Below are 22,074 nucleotides of genomic sequence, written 5' to 3' on the forward strand. Positions count from 1 at the left end.
CCTAGCTAAGCACCAAATGTTGGGTGTTCCAGAATCCAACACTTTATCTGGCCCCTCCGCCCATCTATCTCGATTTTCTCGATTTCGTCCCGGTTTTTCTCCCAGATTAGCAGCAATCCGTCTCTTCCAAGCAGATTGTCAATTGGTCGCACCACCGGCGATTCTCCGCTTTCTGCGTCGCGGTCGTGCAGGCCAGAACCCCCTCCCCGTTCCAGCTCCCAGATCGACCGACTGCCGCATTTTTCGGTCCCCCTCCCAGAAACCCTGTTTCACATTTCAGCTACCGCCCTCGCGTTCTGGGATCGTCAGGTCTTTCGCGCGACACAAAAAGAAGCTCTCTGGTTACTCCCCGCCGCCGCCGTCTCGGGGCTTCGTGGCCGCTGTGCAAAGTCCGGCCCCATGGTCATAGCTCGCAAAGCTATCTGCAGATCCGATTTTTATAACGCGCCGTCGCCGCGCGGTTGTCACCGGTCTCAGTCTTCCACTTGCCCTCTCCCTCCATCAAGTTCGACTGCCCTCTGATCGTGTCCGCCTCCATCTACATCCCAGAATAAAAACCTTCGAAGGCTCCAATAATCTGCGTGGTCCTTGTTCACCTACAATAATCATCTGCTGGTGGAAATTTTGCCAGTTCCTGTCGGAGGTGGTCGCTCCGCAATGTGTACAGAGGCGGAAACTGCTGGGTGTTGATCTACGGCTCTGCTTTCGTGATATCCACCCTCCCCACGTGTTGGATCTCTCATTGGTGATACCAAATCATTCTTTTGTCTCGTCGTCTCTCATATATCCCGTCGCACGCCACTATTGCTTCTTTTTCGATCCTTTCTCGCAGCCAAGCCTTCACCAGCGTGAGATCCACAGGTATTCGGAGCAAGTTGCTTTCGCGCGATGAGCAGCCTCGCTGGTCCCCCTCCCAGAAATATCATCACCGGTGGTCCAGGTGTGCCCGGAAAGACGCAGAACTTGCCAGTCATCTCCTCGTCCAGCCAGACTTCTCGCGATCCAATGGCTGTCACTCCGCCTGCGTCGGCGGCGACAGGCGGCGCGCCGCCGCCTGTCCACAGTAGCCCCGACAGTGATCGAGCCGGTGCCCATAATGCCAACGGTACTGTCGAAGCTGGTAATCTCAGCAGCAATACCAGTATCGCGAGTTCCAACAATGTGTCAAATCCAGCCGTTGGCGCGGCTGCTGCTGCTCAACAGCCCAAGGTCGTCCAGACGGCCTTCATTCATAAGCTCTATAAGTATGTCAATGCCAGGGTGAATTCCCAGACTTTCCCCATGTGTACTAATCTCTACGGTAGTATGCTGGAAGACCCGTCTATACAACATTTAATATCGTGGTCTAGAACAAACGATAGTTTTGTCATGTCTCCCACCTCTGAATTCTCCAAAGTTCTTGCGTAAGTGGTCTGTCTATATGTGTTTATGAAATCTTCCCCTTTTACTAATCGCTTTTCGTCCGCTATAGTCAATATTTCAAACACACCAATATCTCCTCTTTCGTTCGACAGCTGAATATGTACGGCTTTCACAAAGGTATGGACTAGGAAGGGCAAATTCTCCAATGAATTCACCTAGATGTTAATTTCAAAAAAAAAAAAAAAATAGTGAGCGATGTGTTCCATACCGGCGCGCCTGACTCGGCTTTGTGGGAATTTAAACATGGCAACGGCAACTTTAAGCGCGGTGATTTGATCGGTCTTAGGGAAATCAAGCGTCGAGCATCTCGACATGCGCTAATTCATCGGGATTCGTTTCCAAGCCACAAACCAACAGTCTCGCAGCCCGGTACACCCGCGGAGTCGGCTCCTGATGCGATGGATGCACGCATGATGAATCTGGAGAATTCCCTGTTCGATATGCACAACCGCTTGGCTCGCGCAGAAGAGAGCAATGCTGCGCTCAGCTCCAAATACCAACTGATGGCTGACAGTCTTGTCAGATGCTACCAGGTGAGCTTGGCGATTGTCCATTAGCTCGATCATCATCTCTAACCAAACCAGTGGACTCACTCCATCTCTCATTTCCTCCAAGCCATGGTTCCAGAACGCGAAAGTCCGCTCTTCAGGGATGGTAGGAAATCCTGCTCTCCCCTCTTTTCGATTGATTATGCATAGCTCACAGGCTCTAGTCTCCAACATGCAGAAAGAAATTGAGCAACACCTTGATGCGGTACGATCTCTAGACAACTCGCACGAGCCTGTCCCCCCAGCCAGGCAGCCCTTTTTCACCAATGTGACTGTCGATACTGGGCCACCGCTTTCACCTCGTCAAATCCCTCAGAGCGACAGCCGCAGGCCGTCGATATCGGTTGTCGACACTTCCAGGTCCAGTATGATCCGTCCCCCTGTTCCACCACACCTCGCCGTCTCTCCTCGTCGCTACGGCTCAATTGGTGCGGCAAACTCGTCTCCCAACTACAACCGGCCTCCAGTTCCTCCACCTGTTCCCCCGCAACAGCCAATTCCTCATCCACTTTCTACGGTCTCTTCTCCTCCCGGAGGCCCGAACCTCGCTCGTCGTCATACTTCGGCCGATATTCGCCAACATGGATGGTCGCCGTCTGGGTTGTCGCCTTTTGCCTCGGCCAATGTACCGGCATCGAATTCAGCCGCCCCGTGGCCACCTTCACCACACCGAACGCCAACTTCAAGCGAACAGCAGGTCCGCGAAGTTCTCGCTCAATATGAGATGGGAGTCCCGCGACGGTTCCATGACAACTCCCGACACGGTACACCCCCATTAGCAACCGACACTCCGCCATCTACATTGAGTGTCGAAGGTGGCTGGGCTGTTGGCGGCCCGAGGTTCCCTCGGTACGAGTCGTCCTTACCAGCAACTCGGCGCTCCAGCATGGCAAGCAATGTTCATTCATTGCTGAATCCAGCCGATACTGCAGAGAGACCAAACGAGGATTCGCCAATGGGTGAAGACCGGAAACGAAGGAGACTAGACTAACATCCCCTCCTTACGCCTCTGCACTTGACCTGGCCTGCCATTGCAGCAGAAAATGCTTTTCTTTCAGAAATGCATCCATTTCGCCACCTTTTCCTTCTTCGCCACTTTTGGTCTATACCAGTCCGTCTCGATCAGACAACCCTCTCATTGTTTCGATGTCTCTATTGCAGCCTTTTTGGAGGGCAAAGGAATATTTTCCGAGTATTATGCCCCAGGTTTCCATTGTGGAGGATATATCCACATCTATCTTTTCAATATTGTACACTCTGGGTGGGAAAACTCTTCCTTTGGAAAACTCCATTCGATTGACATTTTTTGGATATCCTTTTATTAACTTTTTTATGTCGGTATGCTGGGAAGCAGAACCGTATCGGTTCTCTTTGTGCCCCTCTCCTGTCTTATGCAACTGCTTTCTTCTCTTTCTTTTATTTCTTTTTTCTGTAGATGTTCCTTTCTTGTCAACACTGGTTGAATCTATCATCATAATTACCACCATCACCAACCTTGTCAGTTGTCTTTCGAGAGGCTGCGGGGATGTGCTGTTATGGCAGCTCGTGTTGGTATTTCCTTTCTATCTATTTATCATCTGGGCGGCTGCAGCAGCTCAATTCCAACCAGCTCATTCGCTGCATGTTATATACCCTTGGGTCGGATGGAGCAATACCCTTTTTAGTTCGTTGAATGGTTATAGATGTGCAAAGTCTTGGCCATAATTGTCAGTCTCAGAAGAGCTTCGAATCAACTCCCGAGTCAGATTTCACTCCTTATGTGACACTTTATATTTAAGTGAGGAATCATAATTTTTAACCTTGAACTTTTGTTCGGGTATCGTATTCTCCCAACGGGTCTCGGGACCAGATTGAACCGTGTACGCAGCCAATGCTCACAGCAAGGGTCATATTCAAATATCATTTCCCGGTCATTCTCCTCCCCGGTGTCAACGACCGGCAGAAAACAGGGTAGGACACCAGCAGGGGCGCCTATTGGTTCTCTGCTTTTGTATGGCGCGATTTTTTTGCGATTACATATAACAATCCACTATTTTCATTTCTTCTTTCTCTTTTTTGACCTGTCGGCAAGGATTTCATCTAGGAAGCTAGTGGCTTTCTTTTTCCTTCTCGACGGAACTGCCGCTGTCTCAGGTTTGGTAGACGTTGAAGACGGTTCATCCTGCACGTTGTCTCCTTCCGTTCCTTGCTTGAGTCCAGCCTGTGAGTTCTCACTTGTTGTATCAGTGATTTTTCTCTTCTTCCCGCCCAGCATGGTTGTCCGCCCGTTATCGTCGTCATCGTCATCATTGTCACCGGGTCGTGAAACGGGGGCTCCGCTCGTTTTCTGCACATGATTTGCTGCTGCTGCTGCTGCCGTGGCCTTCTTCACTTTCTCATAGTTCCGTCCAAGGAGTTGCTTTCTCAGCTTCTCGTTGGAACTGAGTTCAGTGCGATTCCAGCTTCCGTCTGCGGAGCGGTTCGGGAGAGGTGCTCCTACTCCAAGACTGAGAAATGTAAGATACGGATTTCGAAGCCTTCTCGCTCCAGAACGTTGAAAGGACTTACGTCTCGGGAACAGCGGTGAAGATCTCATCTTCCTCTCTCTGAAGTTCTTCTTCAGACTTAACATTTGCAAGCTCTTCGTTTGTCTTCTGAGGAAGCCAGGAGGCGACGAGTCGCTGGCTACGAGCTAAAGCAACGTTTGCTCGGTTCAGGATAACATCTGTTTCACTTTTTGAAATTGACATTGCATTCATTGCTCTGCAGTATCGATTGGCCAGGCAGGATACTCGCCTTGAGTCTCGTTCATCCCAAAGAAAAAAATAGTACGGCAGATTTTACCCGCTTTTTCTACCGCCTCTTGTCATGATCGTTGATCATCAGTTACATTATGAGGATATTACACCATTGATTAACATGATTTCTAATTATTATTTTGTAAATGATAAAGATTGCTCTTTTTGTAGCTTCATAAAATTACCTATGTTTATATCAATCATTGGGTTTCAGCAAATTTAATTGGTTACAAGTAAGATATATATATGTCTAGTGTATATAATTCATTATAAGTCATTTATATACATAGTCTAACATGGCCTATAAATAAAATCTATATAAATATGAGAGTCACAAGGTCTAGTCTCATAAAATGCAAAATGCCAGGATATCCGCGCATATTAAACAACGGTCTGTTCTTCTTGATGCCTCTGTCGCAACTTCTTCTCCGTCTTCATAAATTCCCTGATCCCGACTGGAATTTCGGAAAATAATTCATCAGGTCGACTCGTGGGTGCCCAGTTGGTCTCGCTACCACCGCCATCGTCATCCATACTCGTCACAGCGCTTTGGACTTCAGGCCTGGGGGTTTGCCGCATATCTGCGATCGGATCCTTCGGAGTACCTTTCGCCATCGCCTTGGCCTGCTCCAGCCTGGCTGCCCATTGTTCTACATCGTCTCTGTAATCATCCCAAACGCAATGGACGCAGCCGCTCATGCAGCAATTTTCGGGTTCTTCTGGCCGTGGCGGGATCGCAACTCCATTGATTGTCTTCCATGTCGACACCGGTTGCATTGTATCTGGATGATAGCGAGTCGATTGATACCCTGGACTTGCAAGGCGACTACCAAACACAATTGACATCTTGTCTTGGGGTGATTGTGGTTCGACTTTTACGGCGGGGGACGCTTCGTCTTGCGTGACGTTTATAGCCGGTGGATTCCCGGTCAGCGAGAAAGACGTAGGCTGGCCCCGAGATGATAGGCGGGAGGACAAAACCTCAAGATAGTATCCTGATAACGGTTGCCCTACTGGCGAGACCACAGGAATATGTTGGGTGGTGTTGTTCGGGTGATTGGAAATGGGGCTGGAGACATATTGTCGCACATATAGAGAGCGGGAGGGCCTCCATAATCTTCGTCTTGATTTAAGACTGTGCTTGAAATAACAATATTTATAGCCATTAGTAATTTTCTGTCTTAAACTGAGCGCGAAGCACTCCATCGTGTGCCGAATTAATGAGTCTTGAAATGCAGACGGAAGTGGGAAAGAGAAGTCGGCGAGGATTAGTTATGTCATGGTGCAAACATGGCAAACACAATATATCTACCTACTCTCCGACACTCCGCTTCTCATTTGCACGTGTCGAGAGACAACAGTGGCATGGTATGCTACACAACGCACAGATTGTGCCGCTATTATTATGGCTACTTGATCGCTTTCTCTGTCTTTACCCTTTCATTGAAGCAAATTGACACTAATAGGATATCTGGTCGAACCGTGATTCATAAGAATGTCTACCTCTCCCGCCAAGCGGCGCAAAACAAGCGAGACGACCGCGGTGCCTGTTGACGCGTCTCAATCCAACCGGCATGCTGTTGAGAGTAATAGGCGAGCGCGACCTTCGAGTCGCCAGTCTTTCCAATCTCCGACGCGCGCAAGCCTCGCAAAATCGCATCCCGAAGTGTTAGCGCGTGCCACCAGTCGGATCCCAACTAGAATCCCACAACCATCAAAGAACAACTATGGTACCACTGGCAGTCAAGATGGAGAGAAAGAGCAAGTAGATGCAAGGGTATTTGGATTGCGCGACCGAAAGGCTTTAAGGCCTTCGTTGTCCTCGACAGCAAGCCCGACGAAAGGACCTGCTGCAATTACATTATCTCCACGACGACGCTCTGGTGGGATCCAAGCGTTTACTGCCCCTCCACGCAGAGTTTCAAGAAGGATTGGACCTACAGACATTATATTTGGAACTCCGCCAACGTCACAGCTTGCCCCAGAACCGACAGAAAGCAATACCCCCGAAAACCAGCTATTTCAAGGATTGGCCAGCGTGACGAACGAATCAGAGCAAGGCTTAGACACAGGTATTTCATCTTTGCCCGAAGGGTTTGGAGAACCTGATTTACCCCCAACACCGACTCAATTGGGTCTCGAAGAGCCTCCAGGACGTCCCCAGGGTCTTTTGAGCAGTAGTCCAAGTAAGCGTCCCGAGAGACGCGTTAGAGGACTCACGGCAGAAGATCGAGGCCTCGGCTTTTTGAAGCCTAAGAGCACCATTGCTGGAGACAATCAAAGGCTAAAAGCTGAAGACGAGAGGACTTTTGTTTCCGAGACTATCTTAGAAAAACAGAAATTGCGAAAGCAGCTGTCGGATGACCTCCAGCGACTCAAGGATGACATTACAGAACTTGAAAAATGGACCAGAAGGTCGCAAGAGAGCGTGCGAGATGGAAAGCCTGGTGAGGCAGATCTTTATTCACTAATGTGAGTTTCATATCTGGCCATCGTGTTGAACCACGTATTGATATTTCAAATAGGTCGCTCCTGGCCTCCGATGACCCAACATACCAACAACATGCCGAATCTCAACCAGACAATACCTCGTTCTCATCCTTGATCTTCTCGCTACTCCCATTCTCACCAATAGAGCCTCCTAAGCCAAGTCACGAAACATCACCCTTTCCATCGAATCCTTTTGCTTTGCAGAAAGCCTCGCAGACAAGGCCGTACCTCACGGCATTTGCGCCCTTGAATTTAAAGGCACACTCCAACAAAGCATCCATGTCGGAATCCGATGTATTGATAGAAACACACACTCTAACGCTGTCACCACCACCTCCATTCCCTTCCAACCTATTCAACGTGTCTGTTGTGTACAGAACGCAACCAGAAACCTTGTCACTTGTCAATAAGTCATTGTCTATACTTCTGTCTGATGAGGCGTCCCGCATCCCAGAAGACTTGCAATCGTGGGTCAACACTCGATTAGCAAATCCACTGCTACAATTGGACGTATCCGGCCTCTGCTGGGGAATCAACCGGTATTGGGAGGCCTCAATATCTCGTGCACGAATGTGGGCAGAAATAGAAAGGAAACACTCCAAATTTGTGGAAGGTCGAACAAACCCGAACGGTACTCGCCGTGGAAGTGCAGAAAGTGATGAGACCGCACTCACGCCTCACAATCTGCGACTCCTACTGCCGCATATCGAACGCTCTAGTGTTCTTTTCTCTTCGAGTGACAAGTCGCGAAAAATGCTTCTTACTTGTTCGCTAATATTGGACGAATGGACTGGTGAGCCACAGCTGGCCTCGGAGATCTCGGTCCACGGACCGGCTTCTACTGGGAAGAGGAAGATTGAGCAAGAAGCAAAGAAACTATTCCGTGCATTGCTGAGCGAAGGGGAAAGAGTCAATAACGAGATGGATACGATCGTCCGAGCTACAGGAGCGGTTCTTAATCTTTTATTCAGTGTTGGATCTAAGGAACTCTCAAGCTAGGGCGTTCAATTTTGTATACCTGTCCTATAGTCACATATTTCTGTTTTATTGATACCAATGAATAATTAAGTGTTTCGCCATATCAAAGTCGCACTGTTGGAGTCTTGACTTAGGATGAAGGTCCCATTGTAGCTATCAATCGATTTCACGATTTATGGCGAGAGTGCGGTGCAGCTACAAAAATCCCAGAGACATCAGAACCATGTTGTACGCGGTACATACATTAAACAGTCCATGAAGGCTGCAGGGGAAGCCAAGCTCCGAATATACCTTGTGTGACAACTCAAATAGAATATTAATGACACTTTTATACCCTTATTCCCAAACCCATTCTGTCTCTCATCTAGATATGCCAAAGATCCATGCTGATCTGTTTTATGAGAAGCGTTTTGGCCGACTCGAGTGCGCGAATCTACGATCCATTCTCGCCGTCTTTCATCCAGGAGCAGGGCCCATGACAAAAAGGTAGGCGGAGCACGTCTAGAACATAATTTAGGAATTTGCATTTCGTTCGAGAAGGCTCGGAGGGTTCGTATTTTTAAGGAACAATAGGGTTTGGTTTAGTAAGGAAACGAGATAAGGAGGCGCCACGCCATGCCCACACACACGGTTACACACTTTATCCTCGACGAAATCAACCCGATGGTCACCGGTGCACAAGGAGGGAGAGAGAAAAAGGGAAAGGGAGAGAAAGAGACTGGGGGATTCTGCATGTTTATTTCTTGGCGGCAGCCTCCTCATCAGCCTTGACCTTGGCTCTCTTTTCCCGGGCACCCTGGTAGCGAGCCTCGCTGCGAGCATCGCGCAGGCGTCTGTAGGCAGCCTCCTCACCCTTCGGCAGGGCATCGCGCTTGACCTCGGTGATGGCCTCGGCGGCGGAGATGTTCTTGATGGGCAGGAGAGCGTTGGCGCTGGTGGCGTAGCCAGCGGTCTTGCCCTCGGCGAAGGCGGCCTGGGCGGCCTTGACCTCCTCAGCGGAAGAGTCGAGCTTCTTGAACTGACCGCTCTTGCGGGGGAAGAGGATCAGGCGGGCCTTGTAGTCCTTGAGACGAGCAACGTTGGCGACGAGCGACTCCTTGGAGTAGTTGACACGGCGGTGGTCAACGGAGATACCGATGGTGGGGGCGAGCTTCTTGGGGATGCCGGCTTCCTATATAGAAAAATTGCAATAAGCCTCTCTTCATATCGAAAAATGCAACTGGCTCCCAGCGCAAAAGAAAAAATTCCTCAAGATCACGCGCCCGAAAATCGGCAGTCGATCGTGGGTGCAGGCATATTTACCTTGAGCTCAGCAAGGGTGAAGCCACGTCCAGCCCGGACACGGCGGTTGTACTTGATGGTAGGGCATCGCACAACAGGGCGGAGCTTGTCGGTCGGGCGGGGAGCAACAGCGGCGGCCTTGGCGAGACGGGCCTCACGACGGCGGTGCTTGCGACCGGGCTATATTGCGACAGACAATCTGTTAGTTTTTTTTTTATCCCTCTTTCATTCTCATGTCGTTGACAATCGTATTCAGACAAAGCGAATTCGTAATGACACCGAGTGAAGTCGTAGAAACGCCGATGATTTATGGGACTCATACCTGGTCGAAGTGCACGCGGACACGACGCTGCCAGTCCTTGTGGAAGTCTATCCCAGATCCATTAGCACACCTCATTCCCTTGCACGACAAAAATTTTCGACCATTCATATAAAACAGATCGAAACACTCCTCCAGACGGGCGTTTACTCACGGTTGTTGGGGATCTGGTTGTTGTGCTTGATCGCCTATATATCACCAACACACAATCCGTCAGCATCAAATTCAACCTTTCGTCGCGTAGCCCTTCAGGGTACAAAAAAATTTGTCTCGAGCGATAATCTCACGAGTCGATCATATTTTCGACTCGACGATTATATCTCAGGATCGAAAAACGCACCATTGTGTCGGATGGGGATCAAGAACCGGGTATTGTCGTCGTCGGGTGGTTGCTGGTCGTATCTCAAGACTCCCGACGAAGGTCGTTTCGATATTGGGGGTGGAACTTTTTTTGGTGTGGTCCAAGCCCGCGTTAGCGAGCCCTACCCGCTATTCCACATCCGGAAACTCTCGTTACCGCTTTCATACCGTCGACGGTATCTTTGTATCCGCTCTGTACGGCGTATGTAACTTTGCCTTTTACTGTTGCGGTTTACCTGACTGGTAGTTCATCAATGTCCCAAACTACCTAGGTATGTGAGATCTACGACTTCACTTGATCTAGATATTCTATATGGAAGAGTAAGAGCCTGGTAGATTGTTCAAAAGATCAGGTAGATCTGATTTTATAGGCTGAGAAATCCCTATATAAGCAAGTTTTCTTAAAAATATAATGATAAGAGTTCTATTGTCAGCTTTGAATTTGCATTTAGTTATAGCTAAGAGTATCCTAAGGTACTTGTTATCTGCCTAGGTTGTATGCTACTTACCCCCAAAGCCCAAACATAGCCTAGATCATTTGTCAAGTTACAGTCAATTGAAAAAAAAACAACCCTTCTTCAAAAAGCATCCCTATCAAAAAGCTATCTGAAACGCCAGATTCCCTATCATATCATACTGATTCATGTCTCATTACTGACCCTGAAAGGCGCAGGCAAACAAGAAGAGCTAGCAAACATTTGCAGCGCGGAAGCTTTCAGTTTTCTCAAGTCAAGTGTGCTCTACACCCCATGTCTTGATTCCCAGACCGACCTCTTCAGCAGGTCTTGACTTTTTTGAGGCGATATTGTCGCCATCAAAGCTTGCTTTACGCTTCGTAAAGCGGGGAGAAGGTTCGGTGCCTGGCTTTCGTACTTGGCCAAAAAGCTTCGTCTGGAGAAGAGTGCTGGATTTGGGAACTCTGGTTGCCGCGTGGTGGTCAAGATTGTCATCGGTAGGATTTTGACGACGCGTGTCTGCCGCAACAGAACTAACCAGAGACCCAGGTACATCCTCGTCGGTTACCGCCTCTCCATCCGATGCCGATATCGTGCTGTCTCGATCATAGCCACCGTGGTCCGCCTGGTTGGTGTCTGATGAGAAGCCTAGGGGACGATCATTCCGTGAATGGTGCGCAGGGGTCATATACTGTTCCTCGTTGCGAGCAGTGCCGATGCGGGGAGGAGTCGGTGTCATTGGTAGCGAGGAGATTGAGTGGCTCCCGCGAACGTGGCCACCAGGTTGAGGCCTTGACATTCTCTGTCCGTACGGAGAGGCATTGACGCTAGCAGCGCCGCGGTTAAGGACCTTGTCTGCCGCAAGAAGAGCAGCAAACGGATCATGGCGGTTGTTGTGATTAAGGTGAGGGCTGGCATTGTGATCCGAGAAGCGAGAGTTAAACCTCCGTTGAGGTGTCTGGTATTCGGTCTGAGAGTTGGGAGATAAGGATCCCTGATCAAGCATGAGAGAGAGATGCTCTCGGTTGTCTCGGATACGCTTTTTGAGCAATAAATTTTCCTCGGCCAGGTGTTCGCTTTTTTCTTTCTCCTCTTCTATCATCTTCTTTGCACGGCGCAGCCTGCGATCCAGCGTCGCATTGACCATCTCCAATTCTTGATTATGCTTCAGAGCCGATTCAAGCTCGACAACATTAGAAGCAGGCTGTGCAGACTTGATCTCAGTGACTAAATGACGATTGCGATACTCTGAACTCTGCAGGATCTCAACCTCCCTCCTAGCCAACTGTTGTTCCACCTCAGCGCGTTTTACTGCCTCGTTGCTCGCAAATGAAAGCAGACTGTGTTGTAACTTGAAGTGAAGTGCTGACATGCGGGCTTCTTGCGCAACGCCGAGCAATTCCTTCGCGATGATGCGAAGTCGCATTTCATCTGCCGTCTCAATCTCTTCAGCAGACGGAAGGTTCTCTGACGCCCCATATGCAGCGCAAAGAGTCTTTTCGAGATCGGGTGGCGATGCGAGGTATGAATTTGAGCGCGACCGCGAGCGTGAGCGTCGCAGGGGCGCCGGTGGGACTTGAGACGAAGGCGGAGGTGTCATGTCAGAGGAAGACAGTGGCGGAGGCGACGGGAATTTACTCTTATCAGATTGTGAAGCATGGCTAGCGGCGATGATACTAAGAACGGGCGACGCTGAAAGTGATGCACGTTTGATTGGGGTAGAAGGACCCGCTATCTCAGCAGGAGGAGCAAGGGAGGCCCGCGAGAGGCGGCGTTCGGAATCTTGTGACATTGTGTAAAATTGTAGCGGCGAGAGGGGGACAATTAACAGCCCACAACTCAGAAGAGAAGGCTCGCACTGTCGCCTGATCAGCTTCTATTACAACAGTCAAGGAGGAAGAGAGAGCAATGCATACCGACCTCGTCTGGCTATGTTGACAGGATGATGTCAACAAATAAGATGTATCTCAGATCAAGGAGACTGGCGCAATTATGACAAGACTGCCTAAACCATGCGCCGAAAAGCACCAGAAAGTCTCTCCAAGTGTTAAAGTGCGACGTCCTTTTTGTCTTCTGCGCGTAATGCTTGTCGTTGGGTGATGATGCCAGTCGGATGCGCTTATCGCTGATACGGTTGCTCGGGAGGGGGCGTGCGACAAGGTGATCGGGAAGCCGGAGGGCCGCTTTCTCTCAGAACGCGCAAGCTGCGGGATCTTCTCGTGGGAGGTGGCGGAGGAGCAAGGGAGGCAGGAATGAGGAAAGATATGGGATGAGGAGAAGCAAGGACCGTGGGCAATGAAGCCTTAAGGACCGTGGGACAGCAGGAGTCACAGAGGAGGCTGGGGACTGTCGCTTGCAATGCCAGCCCTGCCCAATCATGGCCAGCCACTGCAAAACACGTGAACCCAACCGCGTTCCAAAATGCCACCATTCCAAAAGAGGCTAGAGCGGAGATCACAGGCGTTCAGGGCAAAGTAAACACAATGAGGAGGAGGTTGTTGGTCAGGCAACGGCAGGTCTTGGCCATGATATACAGGTTTCGATTGATCTCTAACTAATTCTGTCTATGAAGCTGGGGTTGAATGGTCTAATATTGATAATAGTTAGCGGCTGACTATATAGAGTGGTAAGACCTTTGAACTGAATGATCCAAGCAAACTGTCCTGTCTCTTACAAGGAGTACTCTCGTCTTCATCACTGATTCAAGGCTATCTTATTAGAACTAGCATCACGATTTCGAGTATCTGGAAGGTCAAGGAAAATAAATATATCCGTACCACCTTCATTTGTGTGTGTAGATGCGTTTGCGGCAACTCTTCATCTGGATATAAAGAGGCTGCGAATTCAATTCTGTACTACTTGCAGGCAAATTTCTTGCAGACAAAAGAAACCCTACTTCCGATAACCATTTTGATCATTTATGGTCTCTGTTTGTTTCCTCTTATATTACTTGCAATGCTCTCTTTCTACCTATCCATAGAACCCACCAGGGGTTTTGTATCAGTGTGCTTATGGAAAACCCCTGTTTCAGCTCCTTGGGAGTTATTTACTTCGCCACTGAAGGCTACCCAAGTTAGACGACCTCCAGATACTTGACAAACCCCAAATAACTGGTAAATAAGTTAGTTATATTATGGTAAGTAAGTCCAGCAGAGCTGGTGGACTGTTAACAAAACATAATGCCAAGGGAAAGTCTAGGCTAAACTGGATCGGGAGTACCATATGGTCAACCTTAACTAACTGTTTGTTCCCGCTTCGGTCATCCGTAAACAATGAAGTCCTAGCCAAGACAAAGAGCCACATTTGTGTGAGAACAATTGTGTTATATGTCTTGACTATACTCCGTGCTACCTGAAATACTGATTAGCCACCAATCAAGGCGTCGAAAATCTTTGGAATGCCTTATCCCGTTTGAGCCAACAGTTTACGGCCAGGATCTCTGCCCCCCTCCCCCCCCTCGTTCGTCTACAGAGTAGCAAGGATCGTCGAGTGCCATGAAAATGGATAAATCCTCGCGAACGCCAGGCCGACCCCCAAGCGGGATACCTCGATTAGTATCCAGACTGCCTCTTCCTACATCGACCGCAAACAAATCCGTCAGACCGTCCCCCTCACGTGAGAGATTAAGAGCAGACCCGGGCCTCGATGCTTCCAGATTACGGAGACCATCGGAAGAAACTATCTTCAAGAAGCCTCTTCCGAAGGCTGCTTCCCCTGTTAAAACACAGGGAACAACAGAAAATGCACAGGCCAACAGAGAAGGGTCCCGGATCCGGGCGAGCTTTTATGGCGGAAAACTGAAGGTCAACGAGAAGGGGATGGACGGATCAGCCGTATCGGAGGAGGCGGACTTGGATGCCGCTAGTCAAGACGTTCGAGGCCGAACACGGGCTACGCGGCCTTCTTTATCGGAGAGAACAAGAGAAACGCTGGCGCAAATCCCCGCCTCACCAGCGTCGGTGAGGCGACAGTCGAGCTTCTTCAACGGAGCAAGTCCTATGCGTTCCCCATCTCGTGCGCCATCGCGACCGCCATCCGCACTAACTAGCTACTCGCGATCGCCTTCGAGATCATCTTCTCGCCAGCTGAGTAGAACTGACGTGCCTGCTCAGCTCCTGTCAGCGGTTCGGTTGCCGTCGCGGCCTAGAGATCTAGACGCCTTGGCCAGCACTATAGCTGGCGAACCGTCAAATCAAATGACCTCACTTGGGAAGATGGCTCCTCCGAAGACTGTGAAACCTACATTGCGCAAAAGTATCGGACCAGACGGTCTGTCTCGAGATCGTCTTGCTCCAAAAGAAAATGACACAATACCTGCGAGGGCCAGTATATTTGGTGATATGAAAAATCATGACACAAAAAAGCCAAAGGCTTTATCTCCGCCGCCGTCCCTTGTGGTAAAAAAGACAAGGAAGCCATCATCCAACTTCTCCTCTACTTTGACCTCACCCTCCTCGACAGTTTCGAAGTCCTCATCCGTTACATCTGCTACATCTGAGCTCACGCCTGAGCAGCAGGCCGAGAGCGAGACAAGGAAAGTTAGCAAATCTTCAAACGCGCTGAGAGAGAGCATTGCCAAGGCAAAGGCTGCGAAGAGAGCTGCGAGCCAGAAAAGTTCTCAGACTGAGCCACCTGCAGATCCATGGGCCAGCATCGACACCCAGGACCCGTTCAATCAACGGCCCACGGACTCGAACAAAGGTCTGCTGCGGAAACGTGTGGAAACGGCTCGAACCACTGGACATCTTAATATTGCTGCCATGGCTCTCAGGGAATTACCAGATGAGGTGATGACAATGTATGACTTTGATCCGAATAGCTCGACCGAGTGGTACGAGAGCGTGGACCTCGTCAAATTTATTGCTGCAGACAACGAGCTAGCGGAGTTACCAGAGTCTGCGTTTCCTGACGTCGATCCTTATGATTTTGATTCGGAAACGGACGAGAAGGGAAGCCAGTTCGGGGGCCTAGAGTTGCTAGACTTACATGGAAATATACTGCGTTCTCTTCCACTCGGAATCAGAAGGCTTCAACGGCTTCACACCCTTAACATATCGAATAACAACCTGACTATGGACGACTTGCAAATTGTTTCCAGAATTGAGTGTCTCGTCGACCTCAAAGTGGCAAGCAATAATCTAGAGGGGCCATTGACATTATCCTTGGATCGGTTAAGCAAGCTGGAAACACTAGATTTGCATGAAAATTCCATCACAGAACTTCCAGAAAGTCTTGCAGCTTTAACATCACTCAAGAATTTCAATGTCGGCCAGAACCAGCTCACATCTCTTCCATTCGAGGCATTATGCAAACTTCCTCTCAAAGAGATAATGGCTCCAAAGAACCGTCTCAGAGGCATATTGATACCGGCATCAGTTCACATACTGCCAGCACTGCAGACGTTAAATGTTGTCAATAATGAGCTGCAATGCTTCTCTGAGAATGAGGCTTTGGCTCTCCCCAACCTCCAGACTCTGATGCTGGATTTCAATCGTATCAATACTTTGCCTAATATGTCATCGTGGCAAGCCTTGCTGACCCTTTCAGCGGATGACAACGGCCTGACAGATCTTCCTGCGGGATTCACCGAGCTGAAAAATATAAAGAATGTGGACCTCACTGGCAACAATATTACCAGGCTTGATGAAAATATTGGATTGATGGAAAGTCTATTTTCATTTCGCATCGCTAACAATCCTCTACGGGAGCGGAAGTTCCTCACTATGGACACCGAGGACCTCAAGCGGGACTTGCGGAGTCGATGCGAACCGGAATCGCACGAGACAGATGAAGAGGGTTCCGTCGGGACACAGTTTACCTTAGCCCCAGAAACTCCTGTGACTTCAACTGGCTGGCAAGTGAAGTCAGGGGGAGTCCTCGACCGTTCACATACCAAGATGACCGAGTTCGACACAGACCTTCTAGAGCCAATTACGGTCCAGGATGTTCGGTGTCTCTATCTGCAGTACAATGACCTGCATAGCTTTCCGGTGCTCGCCATTAGTATGCTTGCACAAAACCTGACCGACCTCGACCTCTCACACAACCCGATGGACAGTTCCGAGCTCTTTTCGTCCCCTCTCACCCTCCCTCACCTTCAGAGTCTCAACCTGAGTGCGACCACACTCACAAGCTTCGAGCCTCTGCAGACCTATATATCAGCGCCGTCTCTTTCATTCTTAGATATGTCGTATAACCGGCTTACGGGGGCTCTTCCAACCATGCGGCACTACTATCCAAAACTGATGACCCTTCTTGTAGCAGACAACCAAATCGCCAGTTTGTCGTTTGAGGCAGTACAAGGTCTCCAAGTCCTCGATGTGAGCAACAATCATATTGAGATGCTTCCCCCCAAGCTCGGCTTACTGGGCGCGGAAAACTCCAGCAAGAATTGGGCGGGCGGATCCGCTTTGAGGAGGCTCGAAGTCGCAGGAAACAGCTTCAAGGTCCCTAGATGGCAGCTCGTTCTAAAGGGGACTGAGGCAGTTCTGGACTGGCTGAAGGGTCGCATTCCTGCCGACGAGCTCCCTGAATGGGAGGCAGAAGAAGTAACGGACGCTTAGTCGTGGTGTTGGACAGATGAGGGGCCTCTTTCTTTTCATGTCTCCTATTTTCTCTCTTTCCGTACATATTGACAGGGGTTCTCTAAGTTCCTTTGATATCAATAAGTGTGGGTATGATGCTTTTTTTGGACATTAAACATCTTGTATTTCTACAACTGTGCTCTTTTCGGGCAATTTTTTCTTCTTTTTAATATATGTGACCTTCCCGGACACATTGATTTTATTTCGTCTCTGCATATTGGTGCAACCCCACAGAAACGCTGTATAAGTATTTACAGGTGATAATAATATTAGTTCTCGACTCCAAATCAGGCCTTGTCCGGCGTCTCATCCAGCCATCTGGTAACCTCACGCAACACTTTCACCCAAGCCTTGGACCACATTGCGAATTTGTCCTCTGTCGAGCTCTTCGCCCTTGCGTCTTTCTTGGTGCTCCATGGCGAAACGAGTATATCAACAGCGTTCGCGGCGTGGCTTTTCACTTGTTTCATATGACGGATTAGTCCGTCTGTATTGTCTTCGTAGAGCGCGCCGGCCGCTTCGTCAACTTGATCCGGGATGCTTTGGAGATTGGCCATGAGCGACTCTAGCTTCGCTATATTCTCGGAAGGCTCTAGCGAAATGCCTCCAGTGATCCTTAGTCGGTTTACGACGACGACAGAGTACATCTGGACGACGGGCTTGAGGAAACGAAGCGTAGCCTTTTTATGCGCGAGGAGAGCGGCTGTATCCTGATCATCATCGTCATCGCCATCATCGTCATTTTGCTGGTCCTCGTCTGCCTTCCCCTCCTCGCCTATCAGGTCATCGAAGAAATCGTCTCCTTCCTCGGGATCCCACTCCTCAATCTCCTCCATTGCATCGCGCACTAGGTCTCGCCATTCCTCAACGCGGCGTATCACAAACCCCACAACCCCCTTTGCGACGAGGTCGTTCAGCCTATCGCAGGCATCCCACACACGCCCGGTCGAGAGCGTCAGATCCGGCTTGGTGATATCTTTGTCGTCTTTTCCTTCCCTTTTCGCCTCATCCGTCTGCTTGGCAATCAGCTTCACTTCCTCCACCAATGCCGAGAATTCCTTCAGGGTTGTCTTGGACAGCGTATTGATTTCTGTGTGGAATGCCTTGGTATATTTATTCGGAGTGACGAGCAGGGCGGCGGTGACGAGCGAGGGAAGCACCGACTCGTTCACGGCCGTCAGGATACCTGCAATAGCTGAGGGAGTGAAGGGCGACATCATCGCTAGAAGAGAGAGTTTCGTGACTTGCGCCCTGAGCGCAGTCGCCGATGCTGATACCAGAGGCAGAGCATCTTTTCCTTTGTATTCAGTCGCTGCGGGGTCCGTCGTGGGAGAGGAGAGAGCCGCTTGGAATTGCGTCGAGAGAGCGAGCGACGTCGCGATGACGACAGTAAAGTTTTTGGACATTTTTTTTTCTGGAAAACGTGAAAGAGAGTAGAAAAAGATTTTCTCCTCTGAAGAAGCTGCTCAGCTTGTCTTCAATAATGGCCTGTCAAGGGACTGTCAGGTTCGTCGGGAGAAATTTCGGCCCCAGCTGAAGAGGGGTGGCGATAAGGCCAAAACAGTAGATTAGGGTTTTGCGTGTCACTTGCTTGGTTTTGTATTACTATAGGCCTCGTCGCCTCTACGACTTTACTTCGTTAATAACGCTCAGGCAAATCCAGCAAGTCATTCGGCGTTTGCCATCTTTATGTAGGCATTCATATGGGGGTGGACCAAGCTTTTTGGTAACTAGTGTTGTGATAGTCATAAATGGTCTCGATGAGAGGGGATAAAGCAAAATGGGCGCCATTTTAAAGACGCATTCACGGTTTTCTCCCTAGCAAAAGTGCACATCGAAGTGCTGATAATATAATATGGTAAGGGTTATATGGATAAATCGACAGTCAAGAGGTAGGAACCGGCCCTGCAAACTTCAAATGTGGTTAACAGTCGTGGGTACGTTCTCATAGTATGGTATGTAGGAAGAGATGTGTGAGGTCGATAAAATCGCTGTCCGACGAGTCAACGGGTCTTCCACTGCTGGCTTCTTCAAAATCTAGTTCTTCAATTTGTCTCTCGCTCTCGATCATCTCGAGCCTGTACCTTTCCAGCAGCTCTTGCCGCTTCTTCACAGCCTCGTTGAACCAGTAACGGTCGTAGGCCAGGTGCTGGATCATGAACGAGCGGGCTGTCTTCGCTTGTTCCTGCTCAACCTCCGATCTCGACTTGAGCGACGTCTCGAGAGCCACGCGTTCAACTCTCCCTCTTTCCTCCAGCGCCACTACGGCCTCGTCGTGTGCTTTCTCAAGTTGCGCTTTGGTGGTCTTCTGTCTTTCTCGAAGTCTCTCGAGCACGGCTAAGCTTCGCTTTTCGGCATCGGGCTGATTATGGAAATATGATGGAAGGTTCAAGATCAGCTTGATCTCCTGCTCGATGTGGATCGCATTCAGCCTGGCGGCCTCTTTAACTTGGACAGACTTCGCTTTCTCGACGCGGTGTTCGTGGTTCTTCTGTGTCCTGTCAATCAATGCGTTGCGGTCACTCTCAAATCGCTCCATGTAGGACTGCTGCTCAGCAAGAAGCGAAACCACCTCTTCCTTTTGTCGGTCGATCATAGTGGTTTGTTGAAGCTTGTTGATCTCGAAGAGATATCTCTGTAAGAGGGTCATCCGCTCGTCAATGGACTCCAAGCGTTGAAATTCACGTGCGCGTGCAGCTGCCTCTTCCTGAATCCGTGCATTTTCGCGACTTAGTTGCTCTCGTCTGGCTGCTTCTTCTGCTTCCTCTGTTTCCATTGCATCCCTTCTCTGAAGATACCCAACTGCTGCAATGGCAGCAGTAATTTGGGCCTCGTCGTCATCAGTATCACCAGCAGCAGGTAAATCGTTGTGTATAAGATTTATGTTCTCTGCAGGCGTGTCATCACAGGAGCATGGTTGCATTCGCTCCCCCCATCGCGCTCCACATTTATAGCTAGCCATCAATTAGCCAATATAAAAGAAGAATATAAAGAAAGGCAAGAAGAGGTACCAGAACTCTGCCCCGCACCGGCAGGTGATGTGAAGACACCCATATGTCCGCTCGACCACAGACCTACAGCCCCAGCATCTTTGCCACTGTTGGTTTCTTGCCTCATCGAGAACCGCAAGCAGACCGGTATCATAGGAACACTGTTTTTGACCGTGAGATATCCCACGGCATCTTGAGCAGATACTGACTCTGCAGTGGGGACATCGCTGAGAGTTGGAACCCTCTTTAATATCCTTCAACGGGATCCATTGCCCGCATTGCGGTGACGGACAGTACCAACGGTTTGCCACAGAAACGGCGTACTCACGTATCCTGGACATGTACTGCTTTTTTTCTTTCGAAGAAAGGTAGGTAACCATCTTTTTCATGGGGATCTCTTGAAAACAGCAACGCGGCGGGAACAGACTTTCATCTCTTGTAGCCATGAGCGCCATTCGAGCGAGGCAGTCCTTGCAGTAACTATGTCCACAAGAAAGCAAGACTAATCTTTTGACTCGTAACTCTGTGAAGCAGCTTACACACTCCCTTGAAGCGAATCAGACAGAGAATTGAGCATTCAGAAAGGTGAGTTGCTTACCCTCTTTTCTGGGAACAGGATCTCTGGAACAGAGATCTGAGTCGTAAATTTAGAGATCTAGATGTTGATCTGCAAATCGGTGGTTCAGAAAGGGCGACCTGGTGTACCGAAGAGCGAGGTAGAGAGGAGTCAGGCCGATGCAGAGTTGAATGATCCTCGTCTTGTTCTAGAACCTCCTCTTGGAAATTGACACTGTCACCTTCTAAAGCTGGCAGATATGTTTCCACAGCCCCAGAGCGCCTCACAATTTCCGCAACTACGCTTGGTAGCTTGATTGATAGTGTTTTCAGCTCTGGTGGACAAGAGTGCTGTAGCCATTGCTCTTCCACGGCGTCAGGTATATCTTGAGGGGCGTAGCCCGGTAGCAGCTCAGGCCACTCCAAAAGCCCGTTCCCATAAGTGGATGTCGATGAAGAAGAACTGCCTGACAAAGTCGACTCCATTTCGACCATAGGGTAGTCGACTTCTAGCAACACGGAAGTCATGCGTGGGTGTGTGTGTATTGGTTTTTAGTATGGCGTACTTTGTGTAACGAGAGATCAGTAGGGAAGAACGAAGGAAAGATTAGAGGGGCATCTCATGTAGATAATACCACCAAATACCATCTAATCAGCCCATTGTATAAACGATTTCTGCACAGCAACCGCCGGCTTGCTTTCGTGGACAAGCCATTTGGGCGGAGTCTTGACACAACCGGGCATATCTTGTCGCGCCACATGGTTTCCCCTCATTGACAACGGTATTATGAGTATAGTCTTTGAGTACGAATGATATCGTGGAACGAAACATGGTATTCGTCGTGTGAGACTGACTTGGGCCGCTAAGGAGCCCAACCACGGTGAGAGCTCAGGTATCTGACATGGCTTATCCCTTGGGAAAAAATCAATTCACAGCCGTCCACTAATGCTCATGAGACGGCACACTGGCTTTGTTGAAACAGAAAGAACGAATAGAGATAGTCAGTCTCGTACATGTGCTGGCGGTCTGCAAGGCTGACCCTTGATGCTCTTGTCTTTGCGGGGCGGGGGCGCAGTGCAGGGAAGAAAAAAGAAAGAAGGGACTCTGTTTCAGGATATTTAATGGAAAGATCAGCGAAGGCTCTAAGCCGCAAATAAAGTCTAAACGAAACAAGTCTGCCTTTCCTTGGGTAGGGATGTGGTCCAGGGAGGGGAGAGGAGGAGGCTCTCGTATCAGCGACCAGTGGGCTATTGTTTTTTGATTTAATTTTCATATTACCAAAGTGATTAGAATGGTTATATATGATGCAATTGG

The 22,074-nt window shown here is 49.5% G+C and overlaps 10 protein-coding genes across 10 annotated transcripts; 3 read left to right on the plus strand and 7 right to left on the minus strand.

Moving 5' to 3' along the window:
- Positions 1–106: 106 nt before the first annotated feature.
- On the minus strand, positions 107–401 carry ASPZODRAFT_16127 (hypothetical protein; the record flags this gene model as incomplete). The annotated part of the gene is made up of 2 exons (XM_022726506.1): positions 107–264; positions 347–401. The coding sequence occupies 2 exons, from the start codon at positions 399–401 to the stop codon at positions 107–109; spliced, it is 213 nt and encodes a 70-aa protein (XP_022580866.1).
- Positions 402–649: 248 nt separating this feature from the next.
- ASPZODRAFT_1954346 (hypothetical protein) lies at positions 650–3,083 on the plus strand. Its single transcript, XM_022727420.1, has 6 exons — positions 650–1,244; positions 1,305–1,403; positions 1,472–1,539; positions 1,612–1,955; positions 2,007–2,076; positions 2,135–3,083. The coding sequence occupies exons 1-6, from the start codon at positions 889–891 to the stop codon at positions 2,959–2,961; spliced, it is 1,764 nt and encodes a 587-aa protein (XP_022580867.1). The 5' UTR covers positions 650–888; the 3' UTR covers positions 2,962–3,083.
- Positions 3,084–4,005: 922 nt separating this feature from the next.
- Positions 4,006–4,699, minus strand: ASPZODRAFT_25490 (hypothetical protein; the record flags this gene model as incomplete). The annotated part of the gene is made up of 2 exons (XM_022728004.1): positions 4,006–4,456; positions 4,518–4,699. 2 exons carry the CDS (start codon positions 4,697–4,699, stop codon positions 4,006–4,008), a joined length of 633 nt encoding a protein of 210 aa, XP_022580868.1.
- A 296-nt stretch (positions 4,700–4,995) lies between these two features.
- ASPZODRAFT_132440 (hypothetical protein) lies at positions 4,996–5,983 on the minus strand. Its single transcript, XM_022723022.1, has one exon. The coding sequence runs from the start codon at positions 5,951–5,953 to the stop codon at positions 5,129–5,131; it is 825 nt and encodes a 274-aa protein (XP_022580869.1). The 5' UTR covers positions 5,954–5,983; the 3' UTR covers positions 4,996–5,128.
- Positions 5,984–6,242: 259 nt separating this feature from the next.
- Positions 6,243–8,236, plus strand: ASPZODRAFT_16131 (hypothetical protein; the record flags this gene model as incomplete). Its single annotated transcript, XM_022726508.1, has 2 exons — positions 6,243–7,219; positions 7,273–8,236. 2 exons carry the CDS (start codon positions 6,243–6,245, stop codon positions 8,234–8,236), a joined length of 1,941 nt encoding a protein of 646 aa, XP_022580870.1.
- Positions 8,237–8,885: 649 nt separating this feature from the next.
- On the minus strand, positions 8,886–10,215 carry ASPZODRAFT_132442 (hypothetical protein). The gene is made up of 5 exons (XM_022723023.1): positions 10,156–10,215; positions 9,970–10,003; positions 9,819–9,865; positions 9,518–9,676; positions 8,886–9,386 (listed from the first exon to the last, which is right to left on the minus strand). Exons 1-5 carry the CDS (start codon positions 10,156–10,158, stop codon positions 8,952–8,954), a joined length of 678 nt encoding a protein of 225 aa, XP_022580871.1. The 5' UTR covers positions 10,159–10,215; the 3' UTR covers positions 8,886–8,951.
- A 689-nt stretch (positions 10,216–10,904) lies between these two features.
- Positions 10,905–12,422, minus strand: ASPZODRAFT_66751 (hypothetical protein; the record flags this gene model as incomplete). Its single annotated transcript, XM_022729396.1, has 1 exon — positions 10,905–12,422. One exon carries the CDS (start codon positions 12,420–12,422, stop codon positions 10,905–10,907), a length of 1,518 nt encoding a protein of 505 aa, XP_022580872.1.
- Positions 12,423–13,907: 1,485 nt separating this feature from the next.
- Positions 13,908–17,464, plus strand: ASPZODRAFT_1955603 (hypothetical protein). The gene has a single exon (XM_022727422.1). The coding sequence runs from the start codon at positions 14,125–14,127 to the stop codon at positions 17,191–17,193; it is 3,069 nt and encodes a 1,022-aa protein (XP_022580873.1). The 5' UTR covers positions 13,908–14,124; the 3' UTR covers positions 17,194–17,464.
- A 37-nt stretch (positions 17,465–17,501) lies between these two features.
- Positions 17,502–18,620, minus strand: ASPZODRAFT_66117 (hypothetical protein; the record flags this gene model as incomplete). Its single annotated transcript, XM_022729352.1, has 1 exon — positions 17,502–18,620. One exon carries the CDS (start codon positions 18,618–18,620, stop codon positions 17,502–17,504), a length of 1,119 nt encoding a protein of 372 aa, XP_022580874.1.
- Positions 18,621–18,741: 121 nt separating this feature from the next.
- ASPZODRAFT_1955502 (hypothetical protein) lies at positions 18,742–21,786 on the minus strand. Its single transcript, XM_022727421.1, has 4 exons — positions 21,774–21,786; positions 20,803–21,672; positions 20,226–20,750; positions 18,742–20,168 (listed from the first exon to the last, which is right to left on the minus strand). Exons 2-4 carry the CDS (start codon positions 21,285–21,287, stop codon positions 19,160–19,162), a joined length of 2,019 nt encoding a protein of 672 aa, XP_022580875.1. The 5' UTR covers positions 21,288–21,672; positions 21,774–21,786; the 3' UTR covers positions 18,742–19,159.
- Positions 21,787–22,074: the final 288 nt, after the last annotated feature.

Source organism: Penicilliopsis zonata (assembly GCF_001890105.1).
Source record: "Penicilliopsis zonata CBS 506.65 unplaced genomic scaffold ASPZOscaffold_7, whole genome shotgun sequence".
Taxonomy (NCBI): Eukaryota; Fungi; Ascomycota; class Eurotiomycetes; order Eurotiales; family Aspergillaceae; genus Penicilliopsis; species Penicilliopsis zonata.

Excerpts from the sequence above, each read along its gene's own strand:
- ASPZODRAFT_132440 (XM_022723022.1), bottom strand. The coding sequence starts at position 5,953 with ATGGAGTGCTTCGCGCTCAGTTTAAGACAGAAAATTACTAATGGCTAT.
- ASPZODRAFT_1955502 (XM_022727421.1), bottom strand. The coding sequence starts at position 21,287 with ATGACTTCCGTGTTGCTAGAAGTCGACTACCCTATGGTCGAAATGGAG. Across the intron at positions 20,751-20,802 it reads TCCTGTTCCCAGAAAAGAGG|GGAGTGTGTAAGCTGCTTCA; the intron begins GTAAGCAACTCA and ends ATTCGCTTCAAG. Across the intron at positions 20,169-20,225 it reads CGGTGCGGGGCAGAGTTCTG|CTATAAATGTGGAGCGCGAT; the intron begins GTACCTCTTCTT and ends ATTGATGGCTAG.
- ASPZODRAFT_1954346 (XM_022727420.1), top strand. The coding sequence starts at position 889 with ATGAGCAGCCTCGCTGGTCCCCCTCCCAGAAATATCATCACCGGTGGT. Across the intron at positions 1,404-1,471 it reads GAATTCTCCAAAGTTCTTGC|TCAATATTTCAAACACACCA; the intron begins GTAAGTGGTCTG and ends CGTCCGCTATAG. Across the intron at positions 1,540-1,611 it reads TATGTACGGCTTTCACAAAG|TGAGCGATGTGTTCCATACC; the intron begins GTATGGACTAGG and ends AAAAAAAAATAG.
- ASPZODRAFT_1955603 (XM_022727422.1), top strand. The coding sequence starts at position 14,125 with ATGAAAATGGATAAATCCTCGCGAACGCCAGGCCGACCCCCAAGCGGG.
- ASPZODRAFT_132442 (XM_022723023.1), bottom strand. Across the intron at positions 9,866-9,969 it reads CAACCAGATCCCCAACAACC|ACTTCCACAAGGACTGGCAG; the intron begins GTGAGTAAACGC and ends GATCTGGGATAG. Across the intron at positions 9,387-9,517 it reads TCACCCTTGCTGAGCTCAAG|GAAGCCGGCATCCCCAAGAA; the intron begins GTAAATATGCCT and ends TTTTCTATATAG.